The sequence below is a fragment of the Antechinus flavipes genome, chromosome 4, assembly GCF_016432865.1.
Source record: "Antechinus flavipes isolate AdamAnt ecotype Samford, QLD, Australia chromosome 4, AdamAnt_v2, whole genome shotgun sequence".
Classification (NCBI taxonomy): Eukaryota; Metazoa; Chordata; class Mammalia; order Dasyuromorphia; family Dasyuridae; genus Antechinus; species Antechinus flavipes.
Window position 1 is genome coordinate 480,192,590 of NC_067401.1, and position 24,700 is coordinate 480,217,289.

The window sequence follows — 24,700 nt, forward strand, 5'->3', positions numbered from 1 at the left end:
AATTAAGATAAATCAGGCAGCCTCGTCAGGTGCCAGGGCCAGGCAGTTTGGGGGGGGCGCCCTTGGAACGCCTTTGCCGGGCGCGCTGTCAGCGGCCGGCCGGGCCGAGACAGATAAAAACCCATCGACCCGTCGCGAGGAGCTCTTCAGTTCCATCGATCAGGCGGGATTTCACTGGCTCTGCAGAGCAGAGGGGGCTGCGGGGGCTCAAGCCTGCCCCGCTGACCCGGGGCCTGAGCCCCGGTGCCCTGACGGCCGAGCCGCGCTCCTGCGGGGGCTCCTGCCTCCCCTCCAGCCTCCCCAGGGGAATTCTAGGGGAAGGGGCGTCCTCAGCTCCCCCTCAGCCTTTGCCCCACGCTCAGGCCCTGCTCCTGCCACAGCCCTTCTGAATCCCCCGCTGCTCATCTGGGGGAAAGGAGGCAGGAGGAAGAGACTGGTCTCTAATGCTGGCCACAGCTCAGTGAATCTGATATTCACTGGGGATGGGGGCTTGGGGCCCTGGGGGAGGCTGTGCTGGGGGGGGGCCTTGGGGGAGATCCTGGCTTGGGGATTCTGAGGGAGATTCTGGGCTTGGGGGCTATGGGAGAGACTCTGCCTGGGAGGCTCTGGGGATGCAGGATTTGGGGGAGACTGGCTCAGAGGCTCTGGGGATGCAGGATTTGGGGAGACTCGGGGATGCAGGACTTGGGGAGACTCTGGGGATGCAGGATTTGGGGAGACTCTGGGGATGCAGGATTTGGGGAGACTGGCTGGGAGGCTCTGGGGATGCAAGATTTGGGGAGACTGGGGATGCAGGATTTGGGGAGACTCTAGCTTGGGGGCCCTGGGAGAGCCAGGGGGAGCCAGAAGTCATGGTGGTAGGACAGAGCAGGTCTGGGGTGAACTGTACCTGCTGGGCAGCTGAGTGAGTTTCTCCAGCTCTTGTTCCATGTGTTCTTGCAGCTCCCCGGGCCGAAGTAAGACCTGGCAGATGGGGCAGGTGGGGGCCTGGCTGTCAAATAGGGCCGCTGCGGCTGCTGCGGCTGCTGCAGCTGCTGCTGCTTTCTTCTTACCTGGAGAGGCAGGGAGGCCGGGAAGGAGGCCAGACACAGACAGGAGAACACAAAGAGAAGGCAGAATGTTAGTCCGGGCTTTTGTGCCCAAAGCAAACCCTACCACCCCAGGGGTGGTTCTCAGACCTGGCCCTGGCTCCAGGCCCTCTCTGTTTAGGAGGCTGAGGCACACTCAGGTTCCGTCAGAGTCTTCCTTGGCTCTAGCCTCGGCTCCAGCCCTTGCCCTGGCCTAGTTCACATCTTGTCCCTTCTGTACTCATGGGCCGTCACCAAGGCTTCGCCAGCTGTTGCTTACCTTGCCTCCCACGGCTCCCACTCCCCACTGTTCTTTTGCTTTTGCTTGCACGTTCCAGGTTCCCACTCCCCAATACCTCCAGTCATACTCAAGCCTAGAACCCCAGAAGTGGAGGGGACCTTAGAGCCATTCCGTCAAACCTGGAAGTAGACAAAAATCCCTTCCTCTGTCTTGGACCTGTGCTCTTCCAGCCTATGTGGAAGACGTCCATTAGGCGGGAGCTTCCCATTGCTGGGGGGCCCCTTCAGCTCTAGGTCAGCTCTCCTTGCTATAATATTCCTGGTTTTTCTTCACTACCTCAGTCCCAGTTCTACCCTCTGAGCCTGAGCCTGCTGGCCTTGTGCCCATTCCTTGGGCTGGTTCTTCAGAAACCCCCCAAACCCGATTTCCCCCTTTCCCAATCTCCTTTTTCAGTCTGTGTGTGTGGGTGGGATTAGATCATCTCTAAGATCCCTCCCAGCTCTAAAGGTTGTGACCCTGTTCCCCCAAACCATCTCTGAGGCTTTCCCAAACATGTCCCGTCTCCAGGCCGCCGGCAGCCCTGACCCAGAGCCCCAGACGTGGCCCACTCTCCCTCACTGGCTTCAGTGCTGGGCTCGGGCAGCCCAACAGTCACGACCCATCGGCCCCCAGGTCCTTGGTGTAGGACTCACTGCTCTCTCCCCTCAGCCTGCCCGTCCCTCTGCCATAGGTGTATGTCTCTGTCCTTGGTAGCCCCCAAGCCTGCCAGATCCCATTCAGTTCAAGCTAGGGAGGAAGCCGGGAACTAGGCAAGGACAGAGACGTGATGGGTGGGTGGGTGGGCGGCGGTGGTGTTGGGGGGGACCTGTCAGCTCTAAAGATGATGGATGGGGGAGGCAAGGCGGTGGCTGGCGGAGCCGAGGCGTTATCGGATGCTCTGCCCGTCCTACCGCCGAGGGCCGCTAATCCCCGGGCGAGGCTGCAGCCGCCCTCCTGCTGATAACCAGGAAATGGGACTGACAACAATTTTTAGCCGAGAGATTCTTCACCAAAATGCCGAGGCCGGAGGTCTGACAGCGGCTGATTGAGCGCGAGCGAGCGTGAGCCCAGGAGTGAGGAAGAGAAGGGGGAGACTTTGGAGGAGAGGGAGGGAGGCGGGTGGGGGGGGCCCAGGACCTCACCAGGGAGCCAGAGCTGTTCTCTCCTTCCTCACCTCCCTCCTCCATTCTTTTAATGGGGGCCTGCCAGACCACATTCATTATGGCTGAGCTGAAGGGTGGGCTGGGGAGTTCTTTTCAGCCTCCTCGCCCCTAATTTTTGGGCACAAGGTTGAAGGTAGTCACTCCTCAGCATGTGGTCCCTCACCCTGGCACGGCTCACTGGCAATGTTGTCAGGGGTGTTGGTGGAGAGCGTGAGGGCAAAGATGGCCACAGAAATCTAAATCAGACCTAAACATGAATCCCCTCAAATCCCAAACCACCTAAACACCAAACCCCCAATCCCCAATGAAACCTAAACTGGACCTAAATATGAATCCCCCCCAATCCAAAATCAGACCTAAGTATCAATCCCCCAATCCCCAATGAAACCTAAATCAGACCTAAATAAGAATTCCCCCAAATCCCAAGCCAGATCCAAACACCAATCCCCAACAAAACCAAAACCAGACCTAAACATGAATCCTCCCAAATCCAAAATCAGACCGAATCAACCCCAAATCCCAAACCCGACTTAAGCATCAACCCCCCAATCCCCAATGAAACCTAAACCGGACCTAAACAAGAATTCCCCCAAATCCAAAATCAGACCTAAATATCAACCCCCAAATCCCAAATCAGGCCTAAACAAGAATCCCCCAAATCCCAAACCAGACCTAAACATCAACCCTCCCAATCCCCAACAAAACCTAAACCAGACTTAAACGTGAATCCCCAAATCCCAAACCAGCCCAAACATCAGTCCCCTCCAAATCCCCAACAAGTGGCCAATTAGCCTCTGCCAGAATACTTCCAAGGATGGGGAGCTCACCACCCTGGAGGCAGCTCATTCCCCTTTGGCACAACTCTGACCTGCTGCAGTCTAACATTGTTCCTGACATTGTTCACGGCTTGGCCCTCTGGGACAAATAGAGCACATTTGATCCTTCTTCCTCAGGACAGATCTTCAGATACTTGGGGAGAGAATCTCCCAGCCCCTTCCCCACTCCAGTCCCTGTCCTAGCTGATTGGCCCCTCTGGATGATTACCAAGGTGAGGATAAGAATGGGCACAGGGTGAGGGAGATGGCACCTGGGAAAATGGCTGCCGCCATGCTGGGGGTGCTGGGCAGGCTTGTCCATCCCTGTTCCACATGGAAGGGAGGAGCTGCTCGGACTGGGCTTGTTAGCTCCTAGGGGCTCAGACCTCAGACCGCCGTTCCTGTGGGCATGGAGGTACCTTGCAAGGTCTCCAGGCAGTCTCTCAGACTGAGGGCGTGGTACCTGGATCCCCAGCCCGTGGGGAAAGCCTCCTTCCAAATGGAAGTTCCAGGCCAAGGCCACAGCTCTTTTTCTCAGGGACAAGTCAGTGTGTGACCTGCCTGGGTAACAGAAAGGATGAGGTGACCTCACTCCTCTAGCTTCTGAGCTGGGTCTGGCCCCTTCCTTCTCTTGACTGATCTGGACTCTGAGCAGGGCCTCTATTTAGCTGGAGCCTAGAACCCAGAACCTAGAGCTGATACACCAGAACAGACTCTGTAAATACCTTATCTTCCAACGCTTACTGCCTTGTATTTACAAGTGTTTACTTTGTGGAAGTGAATATTGAATATGGAACACAGGTCTCCGAATGGGTGTCAACTGTAGCCTAGAACTCATGGCTCAGAAAGGAAGTTTTTGGTTCCTTCTATACTCCTGGGTGCCATGGAAGCAAGGGCCAGGATGGGACAGCCTGGTACATAAGAGGGAACAGTTGACCTTCTTTAGTATCAAACTTGGGAGGGTGCAGAAGCCTGGGATTCAAATCTTGCCTCTGACACCTTGAGTTTATGACCCTGGGGAGATAGACATCTTTGATCCTCAGCTTTCTATCTGTAAAACGGCAGTGATGTTTGCTGTCCCCCCTCCCCGCAAGGCTTTTGGGACTCTAGAGAAGGGGGCTGTGGTTATCACTCTGATAAGACAGCACGTCAAGCATGCTCAGCTGCCTGTGATATGTGCTCTGTCACGGCCAGGGTTGGGCCAGGGCTGGGCTGTTCAGGCATTTTTATTAATATGTCCAATACATTATCCATGTAATACACTTGTCTGGTGGGGCCTCCCATGGCTCCGGAGCTGGCAGGTGGGGGCTGGGGGCTGGCCCACTGAATGGGGGAATCTGAGTGTGCAGTGTGATGGATCAGTTTGCATTACCCACCCAGGCTGGCCTTCGTCTGTCAGGATTAATAGGTATCTGCGGTAACTGAAGTGGGCTGGGAGGGGGGAGAGCACATCATGTGTATTTATCGAGGGGCTGATACCAACTTTTATTTATCTCCTCCCTTCCCTTGGACTTCCCTGCTCCCTCTGCCCCAGATCCGGGAGGCAGGGAGGCAGCTTGGGTCTATCCGTGGGTACCCTCTGATGGGCTGGAAGCCGGAAAAGATGCAAAGATACCGTGACAGAGAGATGGGAGGGAGGGAGCAGGGAGAGAGTCGGCCTATAATTTTTACCCAGGATGAGCTATCCAGTCATCCCCTTGGCTGCACATTGCCTGTCCCTGTCCTCCTAGGGAGTCCTTCCAGGGCAGGGGCCCCTCTCTCCCCCGAGACATACCATACCCAGTTTGGAGACCTGGGTTGCCTAGTCTGGATCCCCCAGCTCCTCGGGAAACGGGGCAGGCAGATCCCCTTCCTCCCCCCAGTATCTCCAGGGGCATAGTGCCATCTCCCTGCTGAAATTCTGCTGAGCTTTTGGAGCCGGCTTGCCAGGAACCTCCAAGAGAACCTGGAATCATGAGCCAGGACTGATAAAAGCCTGATCTGTGGGGAGGGAGAGGAGGAGCAGTCCTGACAGCTAGGGGCTGGAGGAGCAGGAGGGAAGGCTGGAGTCCTGAAGGACTGGCAGAGCACTCAAGTGCAGAGATGGAAACTGAGACCCGCAGGAGATATGGAGGGAGGGAGGGGAGGCAGGAAGCCCTTACAGCGGGAAGTTAGGAGCCTGGAAGGCATGTGGGGAGAGAAACTGAGGTTACTGAGGGTGCTGGGAAACACTGTATGGGGGGTTTTGGGGCAGATGGGGGATGGGGAAAAGGGAGGGAGGAGGAGGCCAGGAAAGCGGAGGGGAGCCCTCTCCTCCGAAGATCAATTAGCATCAATTACCGACTTCATTTAATTGTCGTCGAAGATGAATTTGTCATTTTTAGCCTGGAATTAATGGGACACCTTCACCTCCGTTGAGCTAGGCGGCGGGCGGGGAGGCTGGGGTGGGATGGGGAGGCGGGAGCTCGGAAAGCTGTCAGCAGCTCCGCAGGGCCCGGGGGAGGGCCCCGCTCCTGCCAGGCCCCTGCCCCTGCCCCCGCCCCCGCCCAGCCCCATCCAGCCTCGGCCGGATCTCTTTGCCTAGCATCCTCCCCAGTCCCCTCCGCCCGGGTCGCCCCCTCGGGCCCCACGCCTGTTCACCTTCCTTCTTTCGAGCCCATGGGGGGGCCGTAGTGTGTGTGTGTGTGTGTGTGTGTGTGTGTGTGTGTGTGTGTGTGTGGTGTGGGGTGGGGGTGGGGTGTGTGTGGGGATTCGGTGCGGCGGGGAGGGTGCGGGATGGGGGGGGGAGGTTAGGCCGCCGCCGGGCTGGAATTGAATTGATAAGCACATCAGCGCCAGATAACGCCTGAAATAATGCACCGATAAGGAAATGCGATTGGATTTGCTGGCGAGCATCAGATTGGCCCCATCTGGGGCCGCCTGGAAGCGCCGTAAATTGCGCTGGGAAACCTTGTTTGTCCTTAAATATTCCTGTCGTTTCTCATTGCAGCCGACAGGGCCGCGGGCACACGGCAGGGGATTGGCCCGCTGCTCCGGGCCGGCGAAGGGAGTGGATGGGTGGGGGTGGGGGCGGGGGGCAGGGAAAGTGAAGGAGATGTCCTTCTTTAGACCCTCCTTTCTTCCCGGGGCCTCAGTTTCTTCCCGTAGAAAAGGGGAGGTGCTGGGCTGAGGGGTCTCTGGGACATTTTACTATATGCTTGAGAAGCAGTGGGGGAAAGGAGGAGCAGGAAATGGAGAAGGGCAAGTGGAGGAAAAGGAGAGGAGAAAGCGAAGAATGGATGATGGAAAGGCAGGAGAGGAGAGGGTCGGGGGAGGGGCGAGGTCTGGGATGGCCCCGCGGCCAAGAGCTTGGCCAGGTGACTTTACCTGGGAGACCAGGGCTCACCGAGCACATGTCCTCAGAAGGAGAGGGAGGGGGAGGGGAAAGGAGGGAGTCCCTGCGGACTGAGTCAGGCTGGGCCGGGAGGGAGGGGGCCCCACGGAGGGCTGGCGGGCGGGTCCTGCCCGGTGACAGCTGGCCCTCCCATCAATCACGCATCTGTCCACGGGCAGGGAAGAGTCTCTGGCAGAAATTGAGTTTGCCTCACAGGGGACGATTGAGCAAATTAATAGCCCATTAGCCAAGCAGTGACCTGAGAAATGAAGGTGCGGGGGTTCCTGGTCACCAGCCCCCCACCCCCCTCCCAGGCCGGGCCAGGGTGAGGCTCGGGGTTAGAGCTGGGCTGGGTCGGGCCGGGCCCCACCCAGAGAAATTCTGACGGAAGGAGACAAAACAGCCTATCCCTGGGCGCTGCCGGCACCGCGTCTCGCCGCCCCCAGTTCTGTGGATTCAATTCCAAGGATTGGAGGGGGGGGGGGGCTCGGGAGGAGATTTATTGGCTGGTTTAGTGTCTCCCAGGCTCCCGCCCCACTCCCCCTCCTGGAGCTGCTTCCGTCCTGAGCCCCTAAATCAGGTGGCGAGATGGGCCCTGTCACTGCCCGCATTAGCCTCGTTAGCGCACTCGGAGCAGAGATTAATAGTGGTGTGGATGCCCCCCCCTTCTATCCGCCTTCCCTGCTACCCCGCCGAGGTGGGGGCCAAGGCTCCTCAGAGTTTCCCCCTCCCCAGACTCACCAGACCCTTCCTGCCTTACCTCCCAGCCTTTCCCCTCTGCCTCTATTCCAATTCTCTCCTGTCTCCACTTTCCTATTCCCCTCCTCTCCCTCTCCATGTTTTCCTCTCCATATGGCTGGTCCAACCCCCCCTCCCTTTCCCTCCCACCATGTCCCTTCCCTCCCCTCCCTTTCCCCATCTCCACACTCTCTCTCCCTTCTGGCTCTCTTCTCTGTCTCATTCTGGCTCTTCTTCCACACTCCCCCCTCCCCCCATGGCTGAGTGGGAATATTAATTATTGGAACCAATTGACTGTTTATACTCTGATGTTTTAACTAATCACTACTAAGGCTGCCGCCATCGATGCCTCGGCTCCTCCCATTACCCCTAATCCCCCCAACTGGCTATTGCCCAGGTCCATGGGTGGGGGCTTGGGATGAGGACCCAGTAGCTGCCCCCAAACTGGAGCAGTTTTTCTCCTCAGATGGAGAGGGCTGGCATGGCTGGGCAGGAGAGCTGGCAGATCCAAAAGGCCAGTGTCTTTTTGGCCTCCTTCTAGGTATTTTCTCCTCCTGCTGCTCCTCCAATCCCCTAATTTATCATCCACTCAGCTAGGCTCATTTTCCTTATGTACAGCTCTGGTTAAATCTCTCCTTTTCTCAAACACTGACAGAAGCTCCCAATTGTCTCCTAAGTGAACTGTCTTGTTTGGCATTCAAAGCCCTACGCCATCTGGCCCCTTTCCTGCCTTATTTCATTACTCTCCTCTACGAATTCTATGATTCAGCCAAACTGGGTGACGCCGGTTTCCTGAATTTCCTTGAAGGCTCTTGCCTCTCTGCGTTTGCTCATGTAGTTCTTCCTTCCTGATATTTCCTCCCATTTCATCTTTAATCATTAAATTCCCATTCATCCCGTGTAATAAAGAAGCTTTCCCTGATTTCCCACCTCAATTCCCCATTTAGAAGATGGCCGGTCTCCTTTGGACATTCTGGTGTCTGAAGTGTTCTCCCTCTAAGATGCATCTCATGAAATGGGGATTACAAACATCTCTAGCTTTTTTATTTCCTTTCTTACACTGTGAACCTCTTGAGGGCAGGAACTGGGTCTTTTCTAAGCAGTGCATTTCCTTCAATAACTAGCACTCGCGCCTTTAGTGTGACCACAGGATGACAGCACGGAGAGCGGGAAGGGGATACCAAGCGGCCCATCCCTCTCACCTTACGGTAAAGGGACCTGCGTCAAAGAGGGCCAGAGGCTTACTTGTCCAAACCCACATGCAGAAAGAGTGGCTGAATCTGGGCGCTCAAAGTCTCATGTCACAGCTGATGTGAAGCCCGCAGCCAGGACCCAGCCTCCGCGGCCTCCTCTGGAGCCCGACCCCAGGCCGCACTGAAGAGCTCTGAGGAGCCTTCTAGTTCTACGTTCCATGAGCTGTGGCCAGCATCTGGGCCCTCAGCCTGACCCGGAAAGGGAAGCTGGCCCCCTCTCCCACTGCCTTCACACTCTCTCCCCCCTTAAATGTCTAAGCTCCCCTGGGGTCCTTGGGAGGACCAGAAGCCTAAAAGCTGGAAGTGAAAGGGAATTTTACTTGAATTAGGGAAACTCAGGCCCAGAGAGTTTAAGTCTGACCTTGGCCCTTCTTTCCCAGCCTTCCGAGGGCGCAAGCTGCTGTTTTATGTGCGTGTGAGGAGCAGTTGAAAGCAGAGGTGACGGGGAGAGTGGAAGGCGAGAACTCAGGTTCGAATCCTACTTCTGATGCAACTTATTGTCATACTTCCCAGGCCTCAGTTTCCTGGCCTGAAAAAGGAGAGTCTCTCTCTGCTGAGGTCTGTGAGCCTGTGATTGGAGTCCAGAGCCCCGAATGTTTTATCCCAATTACTGGCCCGAGGACCCCAGGGCTTGGTTTGTGCCCTTCTGGGAGGCTGAGCTGGTCCCAGCATCCTCTGACTCTTGGGCATCAGCAGCTCAGCGGCGGGGACTGGCCAGTAGGTGTCGCTGTGGCTCCAGGACTGGCGGGGGAGGACTGCCTAGGTCAGCTGACCTCTTGCCCTATGGGGGGTCCCAACCCCCCACCTGCACTGGAGGGGGTGCCTAGGGCCAGCTGGAGCCCCTCCACCTCTCTCCTAAGCACAGTGTCAGCGCCCTTATTTCTCCAGCTCTCAAACTGGGGGTGGGTACCATAAAGTAACCCTTGGGCTGGGCCTGCCAGTGAGAGCTGCAAGTCTGTCTGTCTGTCACTAATCACGGCCATTTCTAGAACACGCTAATGTGCTGGTGGGCTTGGGCACACAGGGCGCGCATGCTGTGGGCCAGCCTCCACCTCCCCTCCTTCCCCGAAGGCCCCCTTTCTGAAACAGGGCTGATCTCTGAAGTATCCCAGAAGCCAAGGCTCGGCCTGGTCCTCAGGACCCCAGCTCAGGGCTCAGCTCCAGGAGAGCGATTCACCCAAACGGGCCCAGCACAGCATCTCCAGCCTTAGAATTCCCAGAGTTCTGCAGAGAAACCCACAGTGCTCTCCCCAATGTGACAGGTAAGGACCAGGTTACCTGCAGGTTCTCAAGGAGGCAAGCCCCCCCTCCCACCCCAGGGAGCCCCCTTCCCCCCTTCTCTGGCACAGCTCTCCCGGTGAGGGAGTCCTTCCTGGCATCTGGCCCCATTCTCCCCGCCCCCCCCCCCCCAACTGCTCCTGGTTCTGGCTTCTGATCTCTCTGATCCTCCCTCCTCATGCCAAACTTCCAACGCTGGAGGACAGCTCTCATGTCTCCCTGAGACGTCTCTGCCCCAGGCTCAGTGGATCCAGTCCCTTCAATAGATCCCCAAATATCAGGGACCGCAGGCCCATTCTCATCTGGCTGCCCTCCTGGGGACTCTCCCCCCTGGGACCGCGCCTTTCCTACACCGTGGCAGGACAAAAGACGCCACATGGTTTTAAGCAGAGCCAAGGATGGCAGGACTGTCACTTCCTCATTCCAGAAGGCTCCGTCTTACTTAGTCCCACCCAAAATCTCATGAACTGCTTGCTGTTCACTCAAACCCCCAGATCTTCTTCAGCCAAATTGTTGTCTAACCATCTTTGTTCTTGTGAGTCTGACTTCATGATGCTGAGGTGACATATTTAAAGTGTTTTGCAAATCTTAGGGTACTATTAAATGCTAGCCATCATTATTCTTCATTGTCTATTTTTTTGAATCCAGGTAGAAGACTTTATATTTACCCCTATTATATTGTATCTTAGATTCAGGCCAATGTTCCCATCTAACCTATTAAAAATCTTTTTAGAGCGTAAGTTTGTCTTCAGCTGCGTCAGCTATTCCTCCAAACTTGGTGTGATCTGCAAATCTGATAAGTACTGATGAGGTTCAAGCACCAGATCTCCGGGGCACTCCACTGGAGCTCTGCCAAGGTGACATTAAAGTATTAACGACTCCTTTTGGGGTCCGGCCACTTCTAAATCCTCCTATCTGTATGGAAAGCTTGACTCGGAACTTTCCACGCTCCACGAATCTTTACGCCCTCAGAGAGGATTGCAGGTTCAGAAGGAGCCTTACAGTCTCCACCTGCTTTTCCTTCACAAAACACTGGCGCATCTCCTAGGCACTCTACAGCTACAAGGCATGTGGCTTTTACAAAGCGCTTCAGTGTTTAGGAGACAAATGCAATGGATTCGTGTTTTTACTCTACCAAAGGCTTTTGTTTACAAGGCGCCTCATAGGCCAGAGGAACTCTTCGGTTCACCAGCTACTCTACAAAGGAAGCTGAGACAATCTTATAAAAATCCTGTGAGGAAGGCAAGTCAAAGATTCTTATTCCCATTTTACAGGTGAGGAAGATGAAACCCCAGAGTTTTCTCTGGGGATTTTATGAAGGTCTAACAGCTGATGAGCAGCAAAGTTGCATGCTGGGAGATCTAGGTTTCCTAGTTACGGGTTGAGAGCCCTTGTCACTTAGCCATCCAAGCTCTCGGATCTTGGACACACCTGACCAATGTCTGCCTCTCTGGCAGGGGGGTCCTTGAGCTTGAGAAGAAAGAAGCCCTTCGATGAGCAGACAGACATGGCACAGATGGCCCTGAGCTAACTTGCTGGGTTTGAAAGGCAGTCTTGCAAAAGGATAGGCAAGAACTTTGGTCAGATCTAAGAAAGAAATGTAACCCCAGATTTTGAGAATTGGAAGGGCTCTCAGGGTCCAAGCAGTCCAACCCGTACACAAAAAGAATCTTCATTAGAAAATAAGGAGCTGTCCAGCCTCTGCTGGGATAATAATAATAATAGCTAGTATTTCTACAGTGCCTACAAAACGCCAGACACTGTGTTGTGTTTTATAAATAATATTTCATTTGATTCCTCACAGCAATCCTGGAAAGTCGGTGCTATTATTATCCCCACTTTCCAACTGAGGCAGCCAAGGCTGAGAGAGATGATACGAATTGCCTGGAGTCACACAACTAGAGTCTGAGGCCAGATTTCGGCTTAGAGCTTGCTGACAAGAGCTCTTTCTACTGTGCCATCAACTTCCCGGAGACCTCCAAGGAGAGGACACCTCTCAATCTGGGACAGATGTCCTTCTTAGGAAGTTTTTTCTAATATCCGGCCCTCTTTGACCCTCCTGGTTCTGCTCTCTGGGGCCAGTCCTGTCACATGACATCAGTTCAGACACTTGGAGACAACTCTCATGTCCCTTCCTCACCCCCACCCCTGGCCCTGAGTCTTCTCTTCTCCAGTCTAAACATCCCTAGTTCCTTTAATTCACACTCATAGGAAGTGAGATCGAGTTTCTTCACCATCCTGGCTAGTTTTCTCTTCTCATTGTTCTTAAACTGGAGAGTTCAGCAGTGAACACGAGACTCCAGATGAGTTCTGATGCGGGCAGCACACAGTGGGACTCGCTGATTCTTGGGAATGACCTAAGATGGCCTGGGCTATATATTGGGCACTGTGCTAAGTGCCCAAGAGACAGAGATAAAAGGGGGAAAAGTCTCTGTCTTCAAAGAGCCAATGTGTATCCAGTGGTTCTCAAAGTCTGGTCCAGAGCATCCTGGGAATCTCTGAAATCCTTTCAGAGAGTCTACAAATTCATAATTAGTTTTTATTTTTAATGTGATCAATATCTATAACTATAAACCATATAAACAAAAGCTCTTTGGACAGATCCTCAATCATTTTTAATAGGAAAAAGATATTGAGAACAAAAGTTTGAGGACCACTGGTATACTTTTGTGTGTACAGGTCACTTGTGCAAAATGAACACCACCTGTGATCTTGAAAGGGAGCTCCTGGCTGGGGAGGCTGAAGCATGGACCAGAAAAAGCTTTAAGAAGAAGATGGCACATGAGTTGAGTCTTGAAAGAAGTAAGAAATTCAAGTGGGAGAGATGAGGAAGAAGGAGAGAGAGAGAACAAGAACTAGGAGAGAATCAGGAAAGCCATTCTATAGTCAGTCAATAAATTTCTGTTGTTATGGTTAAGATATTTTCAAGCAAATCTGACTCTTCGTGATCCCATTTGGAATTTTCTTGGCAAACAGATTAGAGTGATTTGCCATTTCCTTCTCCAGCTCATTTTACAGGTGAGAAAACTGAGGCAAGCAGCCTTAAGTGACTTGTCCAGGGTCATACAGCTATGAAGTGTCTAAAATCAGATTTGATCTCAGGAACATGAATCTTTCTGATTCCAAACCCAGGACTCTATCTACTCCACTACTTAACTTTCCCAAACATACATACATACTATATATATATATATATATTTTTTTTTGCCGAGGTAATTGGGGTTAAGTGACTTGCCCAGGTTCACACAGCTAGGACGTGTTTAGTATCTGAGGTCAGATTTGAACCCAGGCTCCTGACTTCATGGCTATTGTTCTATCCATTGTGCCACCCAGCTGCCCCCCAAACATCTATTAAGCACCTATTATGTATCAGGTACTGTGCTAAGCTATGGGCATATATAGGGACAAGATATCTGAGAAGCCAGGAGAGGCATGAGGAGGGAGAACATTCCAGGCCTGGGGGATAGTAGAAAGGTTTCCCTTCTGTCTCTGTCTCTCTGTCTCAATCTTTATTTGTCTCTGTCTGTGTGTCCCTCTCCCCATATCTATATCTCTGTCTCTGTTTCTCTGTGTGTGTCTGTCTCACTTGGTCTCTGGGTCTCTGTCTGTCCCTTCTCCCTCCCCATATCTGTCTCTCTCTCTCTGTTTCTGTCTATCTCTCTGTCCATCTCTTCCTCCCCCTCATATCTGTATCTCTGCCTCTGTCTCTCTCTGTATGTCTGTCTCACTCCATCTCTTAGTCTCTGTCTGTCTCTCCCTTTCCCCTTCTGCATATCTGTATCTCTGCCTCTGTCTCTGTGTGTGTGTCTGTCTCACTTGGTCTCTGGGTCTCTGTCTGTCTCTCCCTTTTCCCCTCTCCATATCTGCCTCTGTCTCTCTCTGTCTCTCTGTCTCTGTCTGTCTCTCCCTTTCCCCCTCCCCATATCTGTCTCTATCTCTGTTTTTTTATTGTCTCTGTCTCTCCCTTTCCCCCTCTCCATATCTGTATCTCTGCCTCTGTCTCTCTGTCTCTGTCTGTTTCTCTCTTTTCCCCTCCCCATATCTGTCTGTCTCTGTTTTTTTCTCTGTCTCTGTCTGTCTCTCCCTTTCCCCCTCTCCATATCTGTATCTCTGCCTCTGTCTCTCTGTCTCTCGGTCTCTGTCTGTTTTTCCCTTTCCCCCTCTCCATATCTGTCTGTCTCTGTTTTTTCCTCTGTCTCTGTCTGTCTCTCCCTTTCCCCCTCTCCATATCTGTATCTCTGCCTCTGTCTCTCTCTGTCTCTCGGTCTCTGTCTGTTTTTCCCTTTCCCCCTCCCCATATCTGTCTGTCTCTGTTTTTTCCTCTGTCTCTGTCTGTCTCTCCCTTTCCCCCTCTCCATATCTGTATCTCTGCCTCTGTCTCTGTCTCTCGGTCTCTGTCTGTTTTTCCCTTTCCCCCTCTCCATATCTGTCTGTCTCTGTTTTTTCCTCTGTCTCTGTCTGTCTCTCCCTTTCCCCCTCTCCATATCTGTATCTCTGCCTCTGTCTGTGTCTGTCTCTCGGTCTCTGTCTGTCTCTCCCTTTCCTCCTCCCCATATCTGTCTCTATCTCTCTCTGCTCCTTTCTGTCTCTGTCTCTCTGCCGACCTTCTTGCTTGTTGCCCTGTCTGTGTGTCTCTCTTGGGGAGCCAGTACAAAAGTCCCGGACAGGAGATGGAATGTTGTAGGCAGACCACCCCAGTTTCAGCATGGAGCATGGGGGATGAGGATGACCGATACGCAATAAGGTAACAAAGAGAGGTTGGAAGGGGCCCTGTGGCTCCTCTCTGGGCAGCCCCATCAGCTGGAATCATTGTTGGACAAGACTGGCCAGTGCCAGGCAACAACCCCAGCCCTGATCAGTCTGGACCGGCCCCAGCTCATCCCAAGAGCAGCCCCAACCTTGATTGGCCTTCCGTCAGTCCCTGTCATTGCTGGTCAGTGACAGCCAGCCCCGGTCAGCTGCTCCACAATAGGGGTCTATAGGAGCAGAAAGGCAGCCGTGTCTGTGAAGGGGCAGGGCTAGAACCCAGGAACAGAGGGGCAACTGTGAGGGCATCCAGACACGGCCTGTTACTGCCACTCACTCCTAGCCAGACTGGGCTTGGTTTCCCCACCCTGCTAGCTCAGGTGGTGCTTCTGGGAACCCTTCTGGGCCTTGATGGGCCAGACCAAGGGGACTTAGGCAGGACTGCCCTCCTCTCACCCTTCGGATCTTAGCCTAATGCTTCCCCTCCTTTTGGAACTCTTTCCCCTCCCTCTCCTGGTGCCCATCTTCCTTTCCCAGAGCTTCTTGAATCCTGGGAGATGGGCTCCCGGGCCCAATCCTGGCCCGAGCCTCTCCCTGCCAAAGAATTGTCTGTATTGTCCCCTCTACTCCAGGTCATGGATCCTGAGCAGAACTAGGCCCAGAGCTCCCTTACCTCCACTATCTCTGATCAATGCTGGGCTTGCTCAGACTGTCCAGGCCCCAACCAGGGGCATTAAATGTTAATTATGTCTATTTGGATTTGAAAAATTTTATGACTTGAGTTAATTACAGGCGGAGTCATAAAAAAGGTTTCAGAGCGAGGAGCCTGCGGGCCTCATCCCCAGGACAGATGGGGATGAGATAACTGGAAAAAGAAAAAAGAGAGAGAGGGGCTCCTTGCAGAGGGCAGGGTGGGGGCAGGCGGCAAAACGAGGGAGGGTTTTGGGGAGGACAAGGGGCTTATCCAGGCCCCGCTCTGAGGGGATCCTAAGTGGCCCAAGGAAGCCCTCAGAGCATTTACTAGACACATGAGGCCACCATATCTGTGCCCCCCACCATGAAAGAATTATCCGGTGACCATCACAGTCAGGATCGTTTCCCTGCACCATCGCATACCCCTCGCCAAGAAAAGCAGAACTCAATTTAACCAGCACTGGTGAGACTCCTACTGTGTGCTAGGCCCTGGAGACAACCCAGGCAAAGAGGAGCCAGAATCTGGCTAGGGGTAGCCTAGAGCAGTAGATTTTACATGCTATTCCAGTTTTTCTTGTTATTCCAGCACCATTCTTGTAAGACACTATTGGGTAACCAATATACAGCAATCTACAGAGCAATGAGACCCAATCAAAGGAACTGGGTGGGGGTCCTTTCCCTATAACCTTCCTGCCAATGTCCCTTTCTGCTTCACCCTTATGGGATGATTCCAATGTCCCCTCCCCAGTCCTTTGGGAGGAAATCCAGAATCCTTTGGATCACTCCTTGCTTGGTCATGAACTAAAACTGTTCTGCTAAGATGGAGGAAATGGCCTTCGCATCTGCTCTGCCTCCATGGCCTTTGGACCTCGGGCCCTGCCAGCTGACTTTCTGATGCATATTCCCATAGTCCCCTGGTTGCCTTCTGAGCCCTTTACAGCTCCCTTCAACCAAAGCCTCCTCTGTGCACTGGCTTCCCCTATTAAAGCGGGAGCCCCCTGAGAATATGGGCCTTTTGGTCTTTCTGTCTGTATCCCCAGGGCTTTACACGTAGTAAATCCTTAATAAATGCTTTGTTCCTTTGGAGCAGAGCTGCCACTTATGAGTCATGTAGCCCTGGAAAGTTCTTTCCTTGCAAAAGCCTAAGTAGGCGAGGGGGCTAATGTAGACCGTCAGTTCTATTTTTGCAAATAAAGAAACTGAGGCTAAGGGAGACTAAAGGGCTGGCTCTTGATCATTCACATCAGCTACTGTCTGCAGAAGGACTCGGTCCATTCTGTCTGAGCCAGGTCACTGAGTATAATTCAGAGAATAACAGAGTCAAGCCAGACCAATCCACAGTGATTAAGCACCTGCTGTGTACAGGATGCTGCGCCAAGCACGAGATACAGAGAAAAGCAGAAAACAACCCCTACGATCTAAGAACAAGTCGGTACAAAGTACAGGTGGGATAAGCTGGGGAGGATCAGCAGAGAAAGGAGGAAGTCTTGCAGAAGGTGCCAGGGAAGCCAGGAGGTGCAGCACAGCCAGAGGGAGTCCTCGGGCCCAGAAGATGGACTGTCCTGGATGGGGTACGGCAAGGAGGCCCAACCGCTGGGGTTCGGAGGAGAGGGGGTTCGGGGTGAGAAGCCTGGAAAGGCCGGGAAGACCTAGGGGAGGAAGAGCTTTGAGTGCCGGCAGGCTTGCTATTTGGCCCCAGAAATGACCGAGCGCGGGGTGCCGAGGACAGACATTCTTTTTAGGAAGATCAGTTTGGCAGCTGAGTGGAAGGTGGGTTGGAATGGGGAGATGTGGGCAGCCCCTGGCACTCAGGGAAATGGTCCGGATGAGGGGATGAGGGCCGGGCTGGGGCAACATCAGAGGAAAGAAGAGGGCACATGGAGAGGTACTAACGATGACAACTGGGCTTGGCAACTGGTTGGAAATGGTGACTTGGGAAAGAGTGAGCAATCGGCGATACCCAGGTTGGGAGCCACAGGAACCGAGGGGCTGGTTTCCAGCATCCGCCACCATGCTGTTGTCTTTTAGTGAAGAAAATGAGGAGGGGGAAGGGCTGGGGGCAAGGACAGGGAACTGACTCTGTGGAGTTGAGCGACAGCTGGGCTTTAAGCACGTACTGTGTTCCAGCCACTCTGCTGGATGCTGGGGAGGTGAAAGCAAAAAGGAAAGTGCTTCTGCCTTCAGGAAAGTTACATTCTACTAGTGGGAAACAATGCGAGTGGATACATTGATAAAAACACAGATACAAAGTAAAAGCAAAATCATCCAGGGAGCTGGCAGGAGGCCACTAAACAAAGGACTTAGGAGGGGGACTGGCCAAGAGAGAGCACTTGGAGGGAATTAGGAAGGCTAAGAGGCAACCAAGACTAGAAAGTGCCTCTCAGGGGTGGGAACAAGGCTCATACATGTTTATTCATTGTTGTTGGTTTGGTTGTGTCTGATTCTCTGTCACTCTTTTTGGAGTTTTCTTGGCAAAGACACTGGAATGGTTCGCCATTTGCTTTTCCAGCTCATTTTACAGCTGAGGAAACTGAGGCAGACATAAGTAAGTGACTTCCCCAGGGTCCCACAGCTCGTCAGTGTCTGAAGCAAGATGTGAATTCAGACCTTCCTGGCTCTAGGCTCAGTGCTGTGGCCCTTGTGCCCCCTCACCGCCCCACAGAGTAGATACAAAGGTACGAAGGCTGGGAATGGGATGTTGGACATAGGAAACATTAAGCAGACCAGTTGGCTGGATGGAAGAGTATATTAGGTGAGTGATGCGAAATCAGTCTGGAAATATAGGTTGGGGCTAGGCTGGGAAGGGTTTTAAATGCCAAGGGGGGAGTTTGCTTTTTATTCTGCAGGCAATGGCGGGGGCCAGCAGATTCTGGGAGGGACCCAGTAGGGTATCATGGCCCAGTGCTGTAGCAATGTCACTTTGACAGTTGGGTGAAGGGCAGTTTGGGGAGGGACTGCAGAGAGGAAGCTCCTGAAGTGATCTCCTTTTCCTCCTTCCACAGTCTCCACCTCCAGTCCACCAGCTCCCCTTGACCTGGCTCTTGATCCTGGAATCTGCTGCCCTGATTTATGCTCGGACACATGCAGACACCAAGTTTTCATCCGTCCTGCCTTCTGCCTTCTTGGACCCCTGCTACCCAGTGACTCGGAAGGAAGTTTCTCCCCTCGATGCCGACCAGGTCCATTGCAGACCATTGCTGTTCAGTCTCACCAAGGCCCTCACCGATGCACAGCAACCTCTTATCTGTTGTCTAAGTTACGCTTCTAGCAGCAGTTCCAAGCCTTGTGTTCTCAGCCACCTAGACTCCCCCTTTCCCATTCTGTGTCAGGAGAGAACCTCAAAAATACTTCCCTGAAAAGAAAAATGAGGTCATCTAGAACCCTCAGCTGTGGGGGAACTCTTTCCCATTCCCATCCCATGATTCACATCATCTCAGTGTTAGCCCCAGTCCATTCAACCCTTGTTGCTCTGGCCTTTGAGAATGGTAACTACAGTGGGCCCAAATCTCTCCCAGCTTAGAAAAAGTAAAAACAAAACCCTTTGTTTGATTCCGCCAGCCCCTCTCCATCTGATTTCAGCTATCATTCTACTTCTCTTCTTCCTTTCTGAGCCAAACTCCTAGAAAAAACTGCTTATTTTTGTGGCCTCCATTTCCTCACTTTTCAATCTCTTTTAAATGGCTTCAGTCCCTACCACCCGGCAGAAACTGTTCTCTTCAAGGTTACCAATGATTACTGCTCTAATGGCCGACTCTCAGCTCTCACCCTTTCTCGGCCTCCATGGAGTGTCTGGGAGTGTGAGCCTTCCTCCCTTTGGGTGTGGTGACATTGACCTCCCGTGGCTCTCCTCTCGCCTGTCTGATCATCCTTCTTTGAAGGATCTCATCCATGACCTTTCCCCCCCATGAGCACATCTCTGGGCTCCTCCCTGGGCCCTCTCCTCTTCTCTCTACATTCTTGGAGGGTTCATAAGTCTTCACACGGTGAATTATCTTCTCTCTGCTGATTACTCTCCAGTCTCTACCTTTGGGGTCATCTCTCTCCTGAGCTCAGTCTCAAATCCCCAACTAACTGCCAGATACCCCCATCTGTGCATTTCAAATGGAGTACATTCAGGGCTAAATTCATTTTCACATCCCCCAAACTCATCTCTTTATCGCTTCTCTGTTTCGATCACAGACACTAACATCCTTCCAGTAATCCTGGCTCATAACCCGGGAGTCCTCCTTAACTCTTCGCTCTCCCTCATCCCCCACATCCAATAAATTGCTAAGTCCTGCCAATTTCCCTTCCTCAATATCTGCCATTTCCATCCTCTTCTCCCTCCTCACACTACACTTAGCTCAGGCACTCATCATCTTGTTCCTGAACGAGTGCAATAATCTCCTAATTTGGTTTTCCTGCCTTCGGTCTTTCCCATCTCCAATCCATTCTCCACACAGCTATCAGTCACCTTTCTAAAGTATACCCGATCGTGTCTCCCCACTGCTTAAGACACTCAAGTGGCTCTGCATTATTTTTATGATAAAATGCCAATTTCTCCATTTGGCATAAAAGGCCCTTCATCATCCGGTTCTAGCCTGCCTTTCTAGACTCCTTACATATCATTCCCTCTCACAGGTTCTCCTTTCATCCATAACTGTCTCTCTTGCTGTTCCTTACGCTGAAAATTTCATCTTTCGCCTCTATGACTTTGCACTGCTGGTTTTCTCCACCTCTGTTTTGGGGACTCCTAACTCATTTCCAGCCTCAGTTCTGGGTACACTTCCTTTAGAAGTCTTTCCTGTGTCTCCTCCTTATCACTGCAAATTAATTTTTGCACATAATCTCTATTTACTTTTCGGTAAACCTATCGCATCTTTCTGGTAGAATGGAGGGCAGAACAGGTCTCGTTTTGGTATTTGTGACCTCGGAACCTAGAACAGTTTCTAGCATGAGCAAGACATGCTGAATAAGTGCCTGTTGAGGGTTAACTGACTGATTGATCTATTAAATGGAGTTAATGATGCCTTCTGTATCTTCCTTATGGAGATGTGGAGGATTTCAATGAAACAATGGGTGGGTTTGCAAAGTTCCAAGTGTTGCATAAACATTGTCATCCCTTGGCCTGCAATCACAGACATACACCAGTCTTTGGAATCAAGACAGGAAGACGATTGTGATTCTTCCTTCAAGGATCTGAAAGCCCTTTACAAAAGTTGGAGAATTTTACTTCTGGGATAAAGAGAGGGAGGCAGAAAGCTACGAGGCCCCAGGGCTCTAGACAGCTGGATATTTCTTTGAATCTGAAGTCCTCCAGGAGCTCCCTGGCAAGCTTAAGTGAGCAGAGAGGGAACCAACCTCTTTTCTTTCTATGTGAATTTTTTTCTTCTCCTTCCCTGAATTGTCATTTTACTTAGACTTTACACACTTACATAAGATCAAGAACCCTATTTCAAGAGTAAACCATCAAAGAATATGAACAATCCTCAAAAGAACTGCAAACAATTAACACACATATGAAAGGATGTTTAAAACCACTAGCTAGAAGAGAAATGCAAACCCAAACAACTCTGAGTTTTACCCCTGGCCCAGCAAATTGGTAAAGATGACAAAAAATGTCTAGTCAGTGTTGGAATGGCTGTGAGAAGACAGACACACTTATGCATTGTTGGTGGAGCTGTCAAGGAAAGTAACCTTAAAGTATGAGAAAAAAGCAACTGAAACATATACAGCCTTTGATCCAGAAGCTTTGCTGCTCGGTCTATACTCCAAGCAGGTTAAAGATAGAAAGAACTATCTCATATGCACTGAAAGAATTAGACTTTTTGTCCAGTTCCCATGCCCTGGAAACACAAGAAATGCCCGTTGATTGGGGAATAACTGAACACACTGTAGTCCATGGGCATGACGGCGTCGCAGAGCATGAGAAAACTTCTATGAACTGATGCAAAGGGACACAGAAGCAGGAAAACAACAGACAGAATGATGTGCTGAGGCGAGCAGAGAGAGCATAAAACCACCAAGGAAAACTGCAATTATAACAACCAGAGAAAAGTGGGGGAATGGCCCTTCATTGTGGTGAGGAACTAGAGCTGGGAATATGGCATCATGTTCTAGACAACATAATTGACAAGTTGCTTAAATTTACCAAAATTATTCTTTTTTCCTCCATTTAAAAATTTTTTTTGGTTATAAAGGATGGTTCTTTGGATAAAGGAAAGCAAAGAGGGAGTGGATACATTTGGAAATGAATGGGTTGTAAAAAACACAGAGCATCAAGACAAATGAGCTCTATTTCAAAGACCAAGAGGGGGCTGCCTAGGCTAAAACTAAATTTAGCCCAGCCCAGCTTAGAGAGCTGAGGGGAGAACCCAGCCCAGCCCCCTCTGCGCCCTCTCTCTCTCTCTCTCTCTCTCTCTCTCTCTCTCTCTCTCTCTCCCCTCCTCTCTCACTCCCCCCCACTCCCTTTACTGCCAGACCTCGGCTGTTTCCTCCCAACACCTCCTATGATTCATAGACTTGACCTTGGGCTATAAACTGTTCACCCTCCGGACATACAAGGAGGATTTACAACCCAAGGGGCTGGCTGTACACTGACAAAGGCGCGCATGTGTGTGTGTGTGTGTGTGTGTGTGTGTGTGTGTGCAGACATACATATGTCGGGAGGTACACTGCTGAAGAGCCACACCCAGACATAATGTCACACCCAGGGCCCACAGACACACATATATAGACAGACGAACACTCATAGACACATGCATACATACACAGACACTTAAGCTGAGTGTGATAATAAGGATCCACCTTTATAAAGAGCTTTGAGCTTTGCAATTCACTTGACATCTTTTCTCTCCATGGATCCCCTGTACAGCAACCGGGTAAAATAAGGGCTATTCTCATTCCCATTTTATAGATGGGTTAAGTGAATTGCTTGGCGTTATCTCCTAGACAAGCCCTCACTCAGGAGGGGGCTCCTTTCTCCAGTTGCTAGTTGTCTGTCCTCCCTTCCCTCTATGTGTTCGTCTATCCTTTCAGTCCCCCCAAAGCTTAGCCACGCTTTTGTCTGTTCCCGTCCTCCCCTGCCCTCGCCAGCTTCTTGTCTACCCATCTCCTAGTCTCCTGCCTGGTCATCTCTCCGTCCCCCTTCTGGTGACTCAGTCATGTGTCTAGGCTGACTCCCTCTGGCCCATCTGAGTATCCATCTTTCCAACCCCTACCTTCTGCCTGCCTATCCTCTAGAACCCGAGCTCGCTATTGATCTGCCCGTTGGCTACAGTGAATTGGCTAACCGTGTCTGTCCACCCCTTTCTGACTTAGCCAGAATCTCTCCAGTGAATTATCTAGTTATTGGCGACAAGAGCCATTCCAAGGCTCTTAAGGAGGCAAATGACCATTGGGATTGGGAAAAATGTGGGCCACGGGCAGGGTCACGGCCTTATCACAGGAAGCCCTGGGTGGGGACAAATGAACACTTGTCGGGAGGAAGGAATCGTCCTAGATCTGCTAATAGCTTTTCCTTTCTGGAGGTAATGCTTTTCCTTCAGCTCCTCATGGTGCTGGGCCCTTGTGGTTCTCATTACACTTCTCTGTCTGCTCCTTCTCTGACCTAAGACTGTGAATGATTCTGTGGGGTAGTCCTGAGTCTCTTGTTCCCTTATGGTTTTCAAGGCTTAGACCAGTCTTCTCAAACTGTGGTCTGCAAGGCTCTCTTTAGACCTCAGTGTTCCCATTTGTAAAATGGGTTCGGTGCCGATGATCTCTGAGGTCCCTACCAGCTCTGAAACACAGACAGACTCTCAGAAATAATTGCTTTACCTCTCAGGGCCTCTGCTTCTCCATCTGTAAGATGAAGGGATTATAGCAGAAGAGTCCACGCAATACATTCATCTGCTTTGCTGCCCATGAAGGGAACAGTTGGACACTGGTGGAAATCACAAACGTCTTCTCACAGCTGGCTTTTAATTCACCTGGAGTCAATGAGTCCCAAGACATATAGATGGCCACTTAGCACAGTGACTGTAACAATTGGAGTGTGTCTTTTGCTCAAACTCATTTTAGAGCCTTAGGGTCTCAAACCATATAACTCGCAAGTAAAGGAACAAGAATTTAAATCCAAGCTTCCTGAATCTCAGTCTAGGGCTCTCAGGAAATCTGAAGAGTTAAAAATGCACATAGTGGTGATGATGATGCAACACCCTGGAAAGCTGGTCTCCCCTACCCCCAAATATAGGCGGTCCCTAAAAAGATGTGAAAACCATTTACCCACAATTTGAGTGCTTGAAGGGAAGGCAATACATTGGGAGCTTTTGACGTCAAGGACTGACTTTTATCTCTTCAATCCATCTTTCATATATCCTGCTCCAAATCCTTCACTGGCTCCCTAGTATCTCTAGGATCAAATACAAACAGCCTGTGCTGAAGGTTCTCAAAAGGGCTTGGCCTGGCTCCATTCTGGTAGCCTGACACAAGATTCTTGAAAAGCTTCTCTCCACCCTTTTCCTATCCTCATTTCCAGCCAGACTAAATTACCAGAGGTTCCCTAATTTAATCTTGCTGCCTCTTGTGCTCTCCCTTCAATTTATACACGTATGTCCTTCCCTTTTTTACCTGAAAGCATCTTTTTCCTTATCCCTCCTAAAAGAAAAAGTCCTTGAAGATAGAAAGGGCGACACCATTTTTTTTTTAAGCATCACAGAATCTCAGAGCTAGAATCAAAGGTCATTTAGTCTAGATCACTGAAGTACAGGACTCCCCTCCACAATAATCCCAACAACTATGGCTTCAGCAGCTCCCCCTTCCCTGCCCCATCTATACCCCCAAACATGATTAGAAAAAGGAAATAAGGTTCATTTGGTATTTATTTGTTGGCGAAGACATGAAGTCGTTCCTAAAAATTCACCAATCATCCATATAATGAGGTGTGTTGAATCAAACTTCCTAAGCTATATTTGGCAAACTCTAAGTCGAGATATTTACTCTCCTCTGGTCCCCTGCTCCCTCTTCCTATCTCTAAGACACATCAGCAATAATGGCTCAGCCATCACATATGAGACTTCTTTCAGAACTTGGGATGTTATGGGGCTTAACTTGTTGAGGGAAGTCAGACCATCTTTTCTTATTTCTCAACTGATCTTGGATTTCCACTCCCTATTTGCCATTTGTGTTCCCTCTCTTCCAGTACAAAGAAGCTTAGTGTGGCCATCCCAGCCATGCTGAGCTGCAGCATTCTTCCTTCTTTTCATCCTCCTCCTGCCCACAGCATAATAAAGGAAAGATGTTTTGTGGTCCTTAACACTCTTCACCGGCCTCGGTTCCCTCTGAGCTGTAGCACTT

General features: G+C 51.4%; 1 protein-coding gene across 3 annotated transcripts in view; it reads right to left on the bottom strand.

The window, feature by feature from the left end:
- RNF220 (ring finger protein 220) overlaps nucleotides 1–24,700 on the bottom strand; it is a 247,401-nt gene that overhangs the window by 39,333 nt on the left and 183,368 nt on the right. For all 3 annotated transcript variants that reach the window (XM_051999872.1, XM_051999871.1, XM_051999873.1), the window contains exon 3: nucleotides 890–1,052. In XM_051999872.1, coding sequence (XP_051855832.1) covers nucleotides 890–1,052 — 163 coding nt within the window. The remainder of the gene's footprint in view (nucleotides 1–889; nucleotides 1,053–24,700) is intronic.